General features: G+C 44.9%; 1 protein-coding gene across 2 annotated transcripts; it reads right to left on the minus strand.

The window, feature by feature from the left end:
• Window positions 1–10,882: 10,882 nt before the first annotated feature.
• LOC123157329 (cell number regulator 10) lies at window positions 10,883–12,413 on the minus strand. 2 transcript variants are annotated; one of them, XM_044575586.1, is made up of 5 exons: window positions 12,300–12,413; window positions 12,022–12,115; window positions 11,775–11,928; window positions 11,403–11,684; window positions 10,883–11,309 (listed from the first exon to the last, which is right to left on the minus strand). In XM_044575586.1, the coding sequence occupies exons 1-5, from the start codon at window positions 12,395–12,397 to the stop codon at window positions 11,227–11,229; spliced, it is 711 nt and encodes a 236-aa protein (XP_044431521.1). In that variant the 5' UTR covers window positions 12,398–12,413; the 3' UTR covers window positions 10,883–11,226. The 2 variants fall into 2 exon arrangements, with proteins under 2 accessions (XP_044431521.1, XP_044431520.1); XM_044575585.1 differs by having other exon boundaries at window positions 10,883–11,326.
• Window positions 12,414–14,550: the final 2,137 nt, after the last annotated feature.

Below are 14,550 nucleotides of genomic sequence, written 5' to 3' on the forward strand. Positions count from 1 at the left end.
CATTTTTCTATTGCATGCAACAATGACAACTTACTTGAAGGATCTTACTCAATCCATAGGTAGGTATGGTGGACTCTCATGGCAAAACTGGTTTAAGGGATGTTTGGAAGCACAAGTAGTATCTTTACTTGGTGCAAAAATTTGGCTAGCATGAGAGGGAAAGGCAAGCTCAACATGTTGGATCATCCATGATAATATACTTTATTTTAGATATAAGAAAACATAACCCATTACGTTGTCTTCTTTGTCCAACATCAACTCTTTAGCATGTCATTTTTTAATGAGTGCTCATAATCATAAAAGATGTCGAAGATAGTATATTTATATGTGAAAACCTCTCTTTCTTTATTACTTCATGTTAATTGCAACGATGACCAAAACTATGTTTGTCAACTCTCAACAATTTTTATTCATCATACTCTTTATATGCGAAGTAATTACTCTCCATAAGATCAATATGATCTCTTTATTTCTTTTTATTCTTTCTTTTATTCACTCAAGATCATAGCAATATAATCAAGCCCTTGACTCAAAACTAATCTTTATTATATATAGCTCACAGACTCGATTACATAGAGGGATCATAAAGCAAAACTCAAAACTAGATCATACTAGACTTTTATTCTACTAGAACAAGATATTACCAAAAAGGATCGAACTAAGAAAAATGGTAAAGATCGGAGTGTGATGGTGATACGATACCGGGGCACCTCCCCCAAGCTTGACAGTTACCAAGGGAAGTGCCCATACCCATGTGATTATGTCTCTTTCTTCATAGGTGAGGAAGGTGGTGGTGATGACGGATAGTTGCACATCGAGCGTAGGAGATCCTCCAATTTGCGGATAATGCCCTTGAGTGCGGTGATATGCTCCTTCAACAAAATATTTTCACGTGTGGGATACTTGTTTTGTATACGAGCTAACCCAATCATCTTGAAAGCTTCAATCTCAGTTGGGGTAAGAAGATTGTGATGAGGTTGAAGGATGTCTTCTTCTTCTGTTGTCAGAGCTTGATCCTCTATGGCCTTCTTGATCCCATCATCCTTGTCGATCTCCCCAGGTTCTTCTCTCTTCAGCTCTATCTTCATTAGCCAAGCATCGTTGCCCTCATTGTTGGAGGAGGGGGATGACATGATGCCTGGCCTTGACAAATCTGACAGAAAAGAAACAAAAATAGAGGATATTTGCGTGATACGAGGATCAAAACCTTCGGGAGATTATATAATGATTTTTTACCGACCAAAAGAAATATTATGCAAGAAAACAGAGTCCGGAGAGCACACGTGGTGCCCACGAGGCAGGGGGCGCGCCCTCCACCCTCGTGGGCGCCTCGTGTCCTTCCCGGACTACTTCTTATTTTCCTATTTTCTTAAATATTCCAAAACGGAGAAAAATTGCCATCGGGACTATTTTGGAGTCAGTTTACTTACCGTACCACATACCTATTCCTTTTCGGAGTCTGAAATGTTCTGGAAAGTGTCCCTTATGTATTCCTCCTGAGTTATGATTTCAATAACATTAATTTTGTAACATCCCAAAATTCTAATTTTTGGAATGTCATATTAAATAGATAGTTATGATTGATTGTGTGAAATTGAGTGGAATTTGAAACTTTTTGAAAGTTAAATGAGAGGGAATAAAAGGACTTTCCCAAGCTTTCATTTTTGCATTTTATGATCTCCATGAATTCAAATTCGTTTCATCGCAAAACCCTGGAGAGAAGATGACATGACTTCTTCCATTTAAATAAATGAAAAGGCTTTTGAAAAGATTTGAATTTTATTTGGAAATATTTTCCAATTCAGAAACTTTAAGCAACTCAATGATTTTTATCAGAGAAGATAAAATGACTTCTTCAAAACATATGAAATATGAGTTGGAAGTTTAAAAGAATCAAATTTAAAGTCCCTTTGAAATTATTTTCAATTTGGAGTTATTTCGTTTTTATTCAAATTATTTTTCTCCAAAAATAAAATACAGAAAATAGGGTAAAATGATTCCCTACATCAGAAAATTGGAGAGAACTAAATTTGAAATCATTTTTGGTATTTTTAAAATGATTTCTATTGGATTTTATTGCAACACTAGCACTTTTTGCTTTATGTAAATTTTTGTGGATTTTATTTGACTTTAGAAAAATGTTCATGTTGTAGAAAATCTTTTTCTAAAAATTTTGATATATTTTATGCCTACATAATATTTTTATTTCTTTTGCTTTTATTATTTTTGTTTGTCTTTTAAAAAAACTCTCTTCGGGCCGACCGAACTGGGCCGCGCCCAGCCCAGCCGGCCTAGCGGCCCAGTCGCGCGCCACCATCTCAGAGCTCGGGACTTCCCGAGCGTGACCGACATCGTTGCCGCCATGGGAGGCCGTGCCGCCTCTAGCCTCCTCCTGCAACCTCCTCCACGCCTCGCCGCCCCGGACACCTATAAATAGCGGGCCCCGGACCCTACTTCTCCTCTCCATCGCCGCGTCACGCTGCCCTGCCACTGCATCGCCGCCACCGCCGCTGCACACCACGGCGCACCGTTCGCCGCCCCGCGCCACCGCACCCCTTGCCCGCACACCGCCGCCGCCGCTCGCCTGCGCCGCCCCGCGCCGCACAACCCCGCTGTCGTCTCGCCGTTTCCACCCCACAGCCGCCGGAGCTCGCCACCATGCCAGAGCCGCCGTTGATTTTTCTCACCGAACCGACCAAACCGGTAAAACCGCCGAACCCTTAGATCATTTTTATTTATAAAAACGCTTTTGTTTAGGTTTACTTATTTAGAGGACGTTCACTGGTTAGGTTTAGAAAATGAGCGTTCGCTTTTTAGTCTTTTCATTTTCTGTTATTTTTTTGTTAGGGACCTATCTGTGATTAAAGTTTTTACAAATTAGTCCCTAATCTTAAAACGATCACTACTTTTTGCTCGTTAGTCGGAATTAGATGAAACCAATGCCCACTTCTTCATTATGATTCCCTCTATCCAGTAAAACAACTGAAACATATTTTTTAAAAGTTTTAAAATTTAAATTCAAACAGATTTGTATTTGAACTTCGTTTGATCGTAACTCGAGTTTTATAACTCCGTTGGAGTTGATTCTTTTTGCAAATTAAAGCTCTTGACCTAAACTTTCTGATAAGGCCAAATTCACTTAATGTTGGTACTGTTAGAAATTGTTTTCTGTTGCAAGAGTTAATTTCTTGTTTTTGAAGTTTTCCTAGATCTTTTCTTTGATTCTTTTGCATGATTGCTTATGTGTGGTTACTATTGCTTGCTTACGATAGATTGACCGGAGTGTGACGAGTAGAACTATCAGCAATTATGAGTGCGAATCATCTTCATCAACAGTACAAGGCAAGTTCACACTTTGATCATATCCCCTTTATTACCCAGTTTTATGCATTAGTTTCAACCCTCAAACGTTGCATGGTTAGGATTTGATAACATGTGGGTATTAGGAAGTAGTTGGTGAGGTAGGAACCTATTGTCCTTACTATCAAACCCTTGGTGTTACTACGTTATGCTTATACTGCTGTGCTATGCTTGTAGACGTGGATTGGTTTGAGTGCACCATGAAAGATGTGAGAGATTACTGTTAACTAAGGTTTAACTTAAGGTGGCTACTTTAATACACATCTGGGTGGAATGGTTGGGGAACCCTGGAGCATCGAGCGGTTTGCCCGGGCACCTGGAGAACCTAGTGCTTGCCCAAGGGAATCCCGGAGTACCCGTGTGATCACCCTATGGAATGACACCCAGGCTCAAAGGGATCATAAGATTAGTCATGCTAGAAACTTCTGTGTGCAGCCACAAGCTATTATGGGCTCTAGCATAGTTGAGTATGTTGCATGACCTCTTTCACTGGTAGGCTAGCAGATGTAGGGGATGTAGGTTGATACTGTCTACCCGGAGTAAAGAGTTAATGCTTCTGAAAGACTGTGTCTCGGTTATCCGTTTCTCAAACACCATGTAGTGCGAGAAATCCAACAGAGGAGATCGAGTCTTGTGGGGAAAAGTGTGCAAACCTCTGCAGAGTGTACAAACTAATCATGATTAGCCGTGTCCCCGGTTATGGACATCCAGAGTCTCTGGTATTTGGATTATCATGTTGATCTCATCACTTTAATTAATAAGATTGTTGGGTTATTCATATTTTAATTGGGGTTGAGTTGGAAGAACCTTCTCAACGTTTTCAACCAACTTTGTAGTTAAACAAAATATATTCCTTTGAGGTAGGAAAAAAATGGGTTTATGCAAAAATAAACCTAGAGCTTTCCACCAGCCATATATGCATGTAGTGATAGCTATTATTCATCATTATCCTATGGTGTGAATTTGCCAGTACATTCAATGTACTGACCCTTTGTGTCTGCAACGTATCATGTTGCGGGATTCTTACGATGAGTAAGTGATACGTTAGGGTTACGATTTCTACACTCAACCTTGCCATTGGTGTTGATGGGAACCCACAACCTTATTGTTACTTCTGCTATATGGATTGAGGTAATAGTATTTACGTTACTTTATACATGTGATTTACCTCTGTTATAAATCCTCGAGTACTGTGCGTGTCAGCATACTGATCTAGGGATGACACTTAAGCACAGAGACTTGACCGTCTGAGGTCGGGTCGCTACAAGTTTCAACATTTATGGGATTACCTGATATATAATGTTTGATTCTTTGACCGTTCACCACCTTCGGATTTGTGCCTTCAAAGTTTTTGATTTTTATTTCAAAAAGATCCTTTACCTCTCTTCTCTTCTGAGCTTACTCAAATATTCCTTTTAGAGAGACTATACCCTTTCCCCTTTTGACCACGCGAAGATTCAGCTGATGAGACCACTCCGAGAAGGACAAGATATCGGACAACTAAGACCATTTGGAATGAAGAGGATTTTTGTCGTGCATTATAATAATGGAAACTACAACGGTTGAAGACTCTGAAGACTAGGGGAATTTGAAGGCTCTGAAGAATTTCCGGATTGGTATGACCTAGGAAGGCTACCCCTATAAAAAAATTAGACTATGGAAGCTGTCAATACCCGAGATCAAGGTGTATCGGAGAAAGACTAGAACATGGAGCATTAGAACTCAAAGTTTTGCCAAGGGAACCCTAAAGGCAGGAGATATCAACTATGGAATGATAGCACATGGCAGAGACATGGGCATAAACACGGCTAACCATGATATTATCGCCCGCTTATGTTATTGTCACCGTGTTGAGTTAAGCATGCATTTCTTCGGAAGGATTGGATGGTAGAAGGCTGATGGAGCACCTATCAGCAAGAGATGAAGTTTTAACCTTAGCTGGTGTATCACCAGGATCTGTAGAATTACATCAAGAGTTTTAAGATGGACCTGCACGAAGCCGTATTTTGACAAAGAAGCATTTTGTGAAGAACTCGGGACCCATAAGCTGAAAGTAGCCAAGCTGGAGGAGCAAAACCTTGAGATACCAGAGAATTCGTCAGGAACTGAAGGATAATAGGACCATGGTTCATGCCAAGGATGTTGAAACCCAGAAGTTTGGAATGCAACTCTAGAAATATTGAAGGACATCACGAGACACTTCGCGTCAACAGTGATGACCTAGCAAAAGAACTTGAGAAGGACAAGCACAATCGGAAGAAGCCATCGGAGACATGAACAAGACTTGAAGAGTTTGATGACTTTGAAGATTTATTTACCTTTAGAAGACCAAACCCCTGCTATATACCTACATTAGATGCAACGTTTGTGAGCTGTCATTTGTTTGATGTTTTTTTTCCGACAGCCACAAATAAAATCTGTCTTTTCAAAACTATTGTTTGCATTGTGTGTATCCCTCTCCATCTCTCTTATCTCACCCCAAAAACCATGGACCCTATAGAGGATGAATGGAGATGAACTCACAATTCCGCGACTGTCAATTGGAGACAGACCGATGGATTCAGAACATGGTAGATCATATGGAGAATAACACTATAGACGGAAAGGATATGGTCCAGCATGCTCTTCAGTGCTTTGAAAGAGGTGCTGCTACTTGGTGGAGGATGTAACAAACCATCAACGGATGGCAAGGAGTAACCATTTGGAAAGAATTTAAGTTGACTATGCAAAAATCTCGGGTTGTGTCCCAGAAATTGAAGCCTTATGGAAATGGTATGAAGAAACCCTGTGCATGCAAGCTTTGTGGAGAAATAGGACACAACCATAAAGAACACAAGGATGAATGCCATAATTGTGAAGGAAGTCACGCAGCTGAAGAATGCCCCACTAGGCACATGACTTGTTTCTTGTGTGAAGGAACTACCCACTACCCTGCTCAGTGTCACATTTACCCCATGGTACAAAGAACCATCCAGCAGAAGAAAGAGGCAATGAAAGGAGCCCTCATGGAAATCTTAGAAGAACCTGTGATGAAGGAAGAGGTGGAGGACACACCCAAAGAAGACTCAATTAAACCCTCCACCAAGTCTTGCTATTCATGTGGAGAAGAAGGACACATCTCCCAGAATTGTTTGAATGGGGATCTAGTAGAATTCCCAACAGAGGAAGTAGAGTATGACCCACAGGAAATAGAAGCCCTGATTGGAACGGAAAAGTCCAAGAAGAGAAATATATTGGATTCTAGGAAGGACCCGAGTCATATCACCTGTTTCAAGTGTAAGGAGTCAGCTCACTATTTCAGCGGTTGCCCAAAAAGGAAGCCGAGGACCCAAAGAGGCTATATAATCACAAGGAAACCTCGATACTTGTCAGAAGTAATATGTTTTCGTTGTAATGGAGCAGGGCACTTTGCCAGAGATTGTCCCAATAAGAAGGAGACTTATACTAAATAGTTGAGTTTGCAACAAAAGAAATATAGTAGTAGTAGTGGGAACAATTCTTTTATATTGAGGTGTTGAGATGAGGCATGTACGATACAAAAAAATACACTTCTCTGATGATACGTGTTTGTCACAGTAGGTCACGTTTTTTGTCATGCATGTACATCCATGACGATTTTATGACAGAATCAAGATAGTCATACATGTGCTGTCGTAGAAGTGTTCCATGACATTACCAAAATTATCATTACAGAAGTGTCCACTTCCATGACGATAAATCACGCGTCACAGAAGTGCTTTCGTCAAGGGTGACAGACACGTGGCATCCACCGTAACGGAATTTCGTTAAGCTATCAGGTCGGATTTTGGATCCGATAACCCGTTAACAGCCCGGACCAATGGGAAATTTCCACATGTAAAATTCTGATTGGTCGAAGGGAACACCTGTCAGCTTGTTAGTGGGCCAGATGTCGCCCGTCAATTGGAGGAGACACGCCTATGATACGTCGACACGTGGATGGGCCCAACAGAGGCCCATATAGGTTAAAAAGTTTGGCCCAGTCAAAGGCATGTAGTACTTAATCAGGTACTAATGGGCCAGCCCAATAACGGCCTGCTTAATGAAGGCCCATTTATGGCCCGAAGCCAGATCTGGCCCGTTAATTGTTCGCCCAATATTTGGGCCCATTTACGGCCCGAAGCCAGATCTGGCCCATTAATTGTTCGCCCTATATTTGGGCCCATTTGCGGCCCGAAGCCAGATCTGGCCCGTTAATTGTTCGCCGAATATTTGGGCCCAACTAAAGCCCAGTGACTTTCAGCCTGTTAACGGCCTGATGTAGACATGTGCCCATTTCAGCTCGGTGTGACTTTCTTCGACCCAAAATGTCACGAATGTGTCTTTTTTTGTAGTGTAGGGAGGTACCAAAGTAATCGGGAGTGGATCACTGGATAGCGGTCAAGAACATCCTAAAGTACCTGAAAAGGACTAGGGATATGTTTCTTGTTTATGGAGGTGACAAAGAGCTTGCCGTAAGTGGTTACATCGACGCTAGCTTCGACACTGATCCGGATGACTCTAAGTCACAAACCGGATATGTATTTTTATTGAATGGTGGAGCTGTCAGTTGGTGCAGTTCCAAGCAGAGCGTCGTGGCAGGATCTACGTGTGAAGCAGAGTACATAGCTGCATCGGAAGCAGCAAATGAAGGAGTCTCGATGAAGGAGTTCATATCCGATCTAGGTGCGATACCTAGTGCATCGGGTCCAATGAAAATCTTTTGTGACAATACTGGAGCAATCTCCTTGGCGAAGGAATCCAGATTTCATAAAAAGACCAAACACATCAAGAGAAGCTTCAACTCCGTCCGAGATTTGGTCAAGGAGGGAGACATAGAGATTTGCAAAATACATACGAATCTGAATGAGGTGGGCCCGTTGACTAAGCCTCTTCCACGAGCAAAACATGATCAGCACCATGACTCCATGGGTGTTAGATTCATTACAATGTAATCTAGATTATTGACTCTAGTGCAAGTGGAAGACTGAAGGAAATATGCCCTAGAGGCAATAATAAATTTATTATCTTATTTCCTTATTCATGATAAATGTTTATTATTCATGCTAGAATTGTATTAACCGGAAACTTGATACATGTGTGAAAACATAGACAAAACACCGTGTCCCAAGTATGCCTCTACTAGACTAGCTCGTTGATAAAACATGGTTAAGTTTCCTAGCCATGGTCATGTATTGTCATTTGATGAACGGGATCACATCATTAGGAGAATGATGTGATGGACAAGACCCATCCGTTAGCATAGCATAATGATTGTTCAGTTTTATTGCTACTGCTTTCTTCATGTCAAATACATATTCCTCCGACTATGAGATTATGCAACTCCCAAACACTGGAGGAATGCCTGCTATCAAATGTCACAACGTAACTGGGTGATTCTAAATATGCTCTACAAGTATCTTCGAAGGTGTTTTTTGGGTTGGCAAAGATCGAGATTAGGATTTGTCACTCCGAGTATCCGAGAGGTATCTCTGGGCCCTCTCGGTAATGCACATCATATGAAGCCTTGCAAGCAATGTGACTAATGCGTTAGTTGCGGGATGATGCATTACAGAACGAGTAAAGAGACTTGCCAGTAACGAGATTGAACTAGGTATGAAGATACCGACGATCGAATCTCGGGCAAGTAACATACCGTTGACAAAGGATTAACGTATGTTGACATTGCGGTTCGACCGATAAAGATCTTCGTAGAATATGTGAGAACCAATATGAGCATCCAGATTCCGCTATTGGTTATTGACCGAAGAGGTGTCTCGGTCATGTCTACATAGTTCTCGAAACCGTAGGGTCCGCACGCTTAACGTTCGATGACGACATCTATTATATGAGTTATGTATTTTGGTGACCGAAGGTTGTTTGGAGTCCCGGATGAGATCACAGACATGATGAGGAGTATCGAAATGGTCAAGAGGTAAAGATTGATATATTGGAAGGTTGTATTCGGACACCGGAAGGGTTTCGGAGTGTATCAAGTACATACCGGAGTACCGGAGGGGTTACCGAAACCCCCCGGGGAAAGATATGGGCCATAGGAGGGAGGCACACCAGCCCACAAGAGGCTGCCCCACCCCCACCCCCACCCCCACCAGGGGGAAACCGAATTGGACAAGGGGTGGGGGCGGCGCCCCCCTTTCCTTCTCCTTCTTCTACTCCTTCCCCCTTTCCCCCTCCGGAAAAAGAAAGGGGGGCGAATCCTAGTGGGAGTCCAAGTGGGACTCCCCCCCCACACCCACTTGGGGTACGCCTAGGCCGGCCTCCTCTCCCTCCCTCCTTTATGTACGGGGGGCGCCCCTATGAGATACACCAATTGCTCTTAGCCATGTGCGGCGCCCCCCTCCACAGTTTACGCCTCCGGTCATATTCTCGCGGTGCTTAGGCGAATCCCTGCGCGGATCACATCACCTTCACCGTCACCACGTCGTCGTGCTGACGGAACTCATCTACTCCTTCGAAAATCTGCTGGATCAAGAGCTCGATGGACGTCATCGCGCAGAACGTGTGCAGAACTCGAAGGTGACGTACGTTCGGTACTCGGTCGGTCGGAACAAGAAGACGTTCGACTACATCAACCGCGTTGAGCAAACGCTTCCGCTTTCGTTCTACGAGGGTACGTGGACACACTCTCGCCCCTCTCCTTGATATGCATCTCCTAGATAGATCTTGTGTAAGCGTAGGAAATTTTTTGAAATTGCATGCTATGTTTCCTAACAGGTGGCCGCGGCGGCAGCGAGCGGCGGCGCCGAGCTCGCTCGGTGGAGCTCGGCAGAGATAGATAGAGGAGGGGATGGACACGGGGGAGAGTGAGAGGGTTGGGGGGGTGCGTGGTGACGTCTAGGGAGTTGGGGCGGCAACAGGCAGGCAGGACGTGGCGGGCGTATGCGCGCGCGCGGCGAGCACGCGCTCGGCATCCTCCTGGCAGCAGCTTGAAGATGGTGGCGCTGTGGGCCTCGTGGGCTGCTACAGTAACAAGCCGAGGTAAGTTTCTTCTCTCTCTCTCTCTCCAAATTAGTTTCTGTTTTCTAATTTATTATGTCTGTTTTGATTTAGTAAAAGTACTAAACCATTTTAGTAAATTCTGAAAATATTTTTGGATGCTAACTGAACAATTTCAGAGCTCCAGCAAAAGTTTCAGAATTATTGGAGCTGTTGAAAATATATATATATATAGCATTTAAAAGCCCCAATTCAAATACTTATGATTTAATTTAAAAATCCATAAATGGCCAAGAAATATGCTCATCATTCTTGGCAGTGGTTTTTCACCTTATCAGAAATCATGAACATTTTCAAAGGGCATTTTGGGTTCTTTGAAAAAGATTTTATTTGAAACTATTGAATTCTTTCTGGTGCTAGGGTTTGATCAATCCCTATTTCAACTTTAAATAAAATTTAAACATGATGCAACATGCAAATCTAACCCAAATGCATTACTGAACTAGGGTTGTGACAACACGTCTTATATTTTGGTGTCCTCTACCTCGGTCCCAAAATATAAGACAAATTGAACTGCAAAAACTTCTTATATTTTGGTGAGACGGGTAATAATCGACAAGAACAATCATGCACCTCCTTGTCCAATAATCAGAAACCTAAACAGGACTGTCCGTGGCAGGGAACATGAAAAGGAACTGCGTTCTCATCATGAGTACTACACTAACAACACATAATTAAGTTACACGCATTACAGACAATGCCACATCGCACATACTACAAGCTACTCGCCACATGCAGCAAACCGGGTTATTAATTTCAGGCACTAGTGCTTCACTAAACTGGGAGGACGGAGTTGACAGTAGCTCGTTGGTTCGACATTGCGCTGGATGGATGGATGGATGGACCGGTCGATCATAACCTGGTCATCGGCACCTGGACCCGGGGCACGGCGGTCGCCGCCGGTGCAACCGCCGGCCGCGGCCGGCCCTCCCAGCCTGCACGCACGCAAAAGCTAAACAGTTATAGTAGATTTACTGCAATGCTACTAATGTAAGTTAGCATGGTGCACGCGCGCGCGTAGTGCGTACCCTGGTCGACGTCGAACCCCCGCCTGGCGAGCTCCCTGTACTCCTGGGCGAGGGCGCACCGGTGGCAGAGCAGGTGGGTGAGGCGGTCCGGCAGCGGCGTCTCCTGCAGGCCGTACTGCTCCCGCAGCTTGCGCCGGTACCACCCCGTGTACACCCACCGCAGCCCGAGGGAGGCCGCGCCGAGGTAGCAGGTGAAGTGCACGCACCGGCCTTCCGAGCCCTGGTCGACGATGTCGGCGACGCGGGCGAACGCCACGCAGGGGAACCACACGCTGCAGCAAACTGCACGCGCGCGCGTGCGTACGGTATATATATAAGCAAGTGCATTCGACCACGTAGTATTTCATGTTAATTTCACGTAGGAGTACGTACATGCGTCGCAGCCGTCGTCTTCGCAGTCGAACAGGCCGGTCTGCCACCCCTGCCGGACCGGCACGGCCGCCACGCTCTGCTTGATGACCACCCTGGCGTCGTGGCCGTCAACTTGCGCGCTCAGGGTGGTCGCGTCGGTTCCGCTAGCACTAGCCTGAACGTACCAGCACGTACGTACTTACATATAAGCTCTTAACTCTTATACCGTCTTATAGCCAAACAATGTGCGCGGCTAGGGGTTACTCACGGGCAGTTGCAGGTCCTGGGAAGCATCGACTCCGAAACTCATCTTGTTGGTCGATGGAGGGAGTCGTAAGCCGGCCAATTCAGATTTGCTCCAACTGCATGCAAGAATAACCTACGAGTAGTAAGTAACACTTTTAGTTCCGTATAAATGGAGTAGCTTTTCTCGCAAAAAAAAAATGGAGTAGCTTTGGCATGATTGAACCCGGACTACACTCCTAATGCCGGCCGGCGGCCGAGCCAAAGAACCCAATGCTTGCACGAAGCCACGAGCCACAATACCTCAGCGATCCAGCCAGCCGGCGCCGGTGAGTCGTCTCGGCTCGCCTCTCCTCAGCGGCCGCCAAAGGAACGCGTATTGGTAGATCAGCACTACGCATCTCATTCTTAAGTAAAGACCGGGAGCGGCACGCGTTGACCTGAGGTCTACGCGTGCGGGGCCGATGCAGGCCATGTCACTCACGGGGCACGCCATGTGGGTGGGTGTCATTCACCTGAGGCGTACGTCGTTGCCGCATGCATGCACCAATGCATCTTTCGTGCCGGCCACTTCGCAGGTGTCCAGGCCCCTCGGGACTTGTGGCGTATTAAACGACAAAATGCTTTGTGCTTTCACAGCTCAGACGTCTCGACAGAATAGGGACTTGACTTTGTTGTGTATTTTTATTGTTTTCTAAATAGATTGCAAAATAAGGTTTCAACATAGAAATCAAATATGAAATGATTACCAAATAGATATACAGATTGGATGAAGCAAATTGTGCAGAGTGGGGGTGTAGCTGTTATGATGAATGGAAAGTTAGGGAGTCTCCAACGCAGTGCATCAAACTGGACACGTCAAATGTCCGCGTACAATGGGTAGGGGGTGGTTATCCAACCCGGTGCACCAAATGTCCGCCCATTTTTTTTCAAAAAGAAAAAATTTACAAAATGTCTGCCATGCAGTCTTACTTTGAATCAGAGATTGATAGCAATTCAGCTACACATTTAAATCCAAATAAAAATGTCGGATGTTCAATAAATTTAAATCCAGCACCAAATAAAATGTCGGATGTTCAACAAATTTAAATCCATCAATCCCAAATTTAACCATACTCCTCAAAAGTGGCATTCATATCAAGGTTTCTTTCCTCGAGTTTGAACTTCTTCATCGACACATGTTGTTCATCGAGATGGATTCTCCCTTGAGCTCCATCCAACAACGAGTCAATGTGAAGGGTTTGCCCTCCATCCTTTGGTACATCATGCCAACGTGCCCGACCTATAAAATGACATGATCGTCAAGTTGCAACATTGAGTGAACCAATGGATTGACCAAGACGTAGACAAACAAGAAGCAAAACTTACGATCTTCATGATTGATTCGCTTGTTGGCCAAATTCTTTCCACTTGTGTAATCACACTGAAATACTTCGTGGCAGCGTTTGAAATGATGTTCCACCGATGAAGTAGCCACTTCGCATTGCGATCATGGACCACATCCAAATTGTAGGAAGGGTAGTGCTTGTGTTCATGAAACTAGGAATGCACATGTTGCCCAAATATTGTTCCCTTTTGCTTCATGCCTACACACCCCGCACTTGTGGCCAACCACGTGTCGCTCAACAATGCATCGTCCCTCACCGACCTTCATCCTTGATGAGCTGAAGGAGATTGCTTAAGGAGGGTTATAGTCCGTCAAAGATGAAACCGTTCTAATGCTTCCATAAAAACCAAGTCGTCAGGAAGAGGAGGAGGATAGATGAGAGCCATTTTCGGCGGGAGGATGTGGACATGGCTAGGGTATCATGATACCACTCCAAGAAGGGGGAGTTGGGGTGGGGTGGAGCAACCGTTGAACGACACAATGCGAGCACCTCATGCCAGAGTTGTCGGGAGAAGGAGCAACCGGCCAAGAGGTGATGAATGCTCTCCGGTTCCTGGTCGCAAAGGAGGCATCTATCCGCAAGGTAGACCATGGCGCGCAAGTCTTTCCGCGGTCTGGCATTTGTCTTGGGAGGCCAGCCACATGAAGATATTGATGTGAAGAGGCACCCATGTGTTTTCAAGTGAGCCGCCAATGCGGATCTGGCAATGAGCTAGCGAACATGGCGGAGTAGCACTACTAGGAAAAACCTTATACACAAAATCTTACCAGTAGCGCTTGTTAAAATGAGGCGCTACTGCTACTTAGCAGTAGCGCGTCGGCTAAAACGGCGCTACTGTTACCCGCTTAGCAGTAGCGTGGCAGGAGCAGAACGCGCTACTACTATAATTGCCACACCGTTCCCGACGTGCTAGGTTAGTAGTAGCGCCCTTCTAGAAACAACACTACTACTACGGATTTTAGCAGCAGCGCGTTTTTCCTCCTCACGCTACTGTTAAAGCTATTTTCACCTAACCCCCGCGCAGCCTGATTCCCTCTCTTCTGCTTCCTCCCCCAATTCCCCACTCTTTCTTCTCCCCCTCGTCGCCTCCGCCTCGCCGTCGTCTCCCCCGACCCCGCCTCGCCACCGTCTCCCACGACCCCGCCTTGCCGCCGTCTCCCTCGACC

This window comes from Triticum aestivum, chromosome 7B (genome assembly GCF_018294505.1).
Source record: "Triticum aestivum cultivar Chinese Spring chromosome 7B, IWGSC CS RefSeq v2.1, whole genome shotgun sequence".
In the NCBI taxonomy this organism is placed as follows: domain Eukaryota; kingdom Viridiplantae; phylum Streptophyta; class Magnoliopsida; order Poales; family Poaceae; genus Triticum; species Triticum aestivum.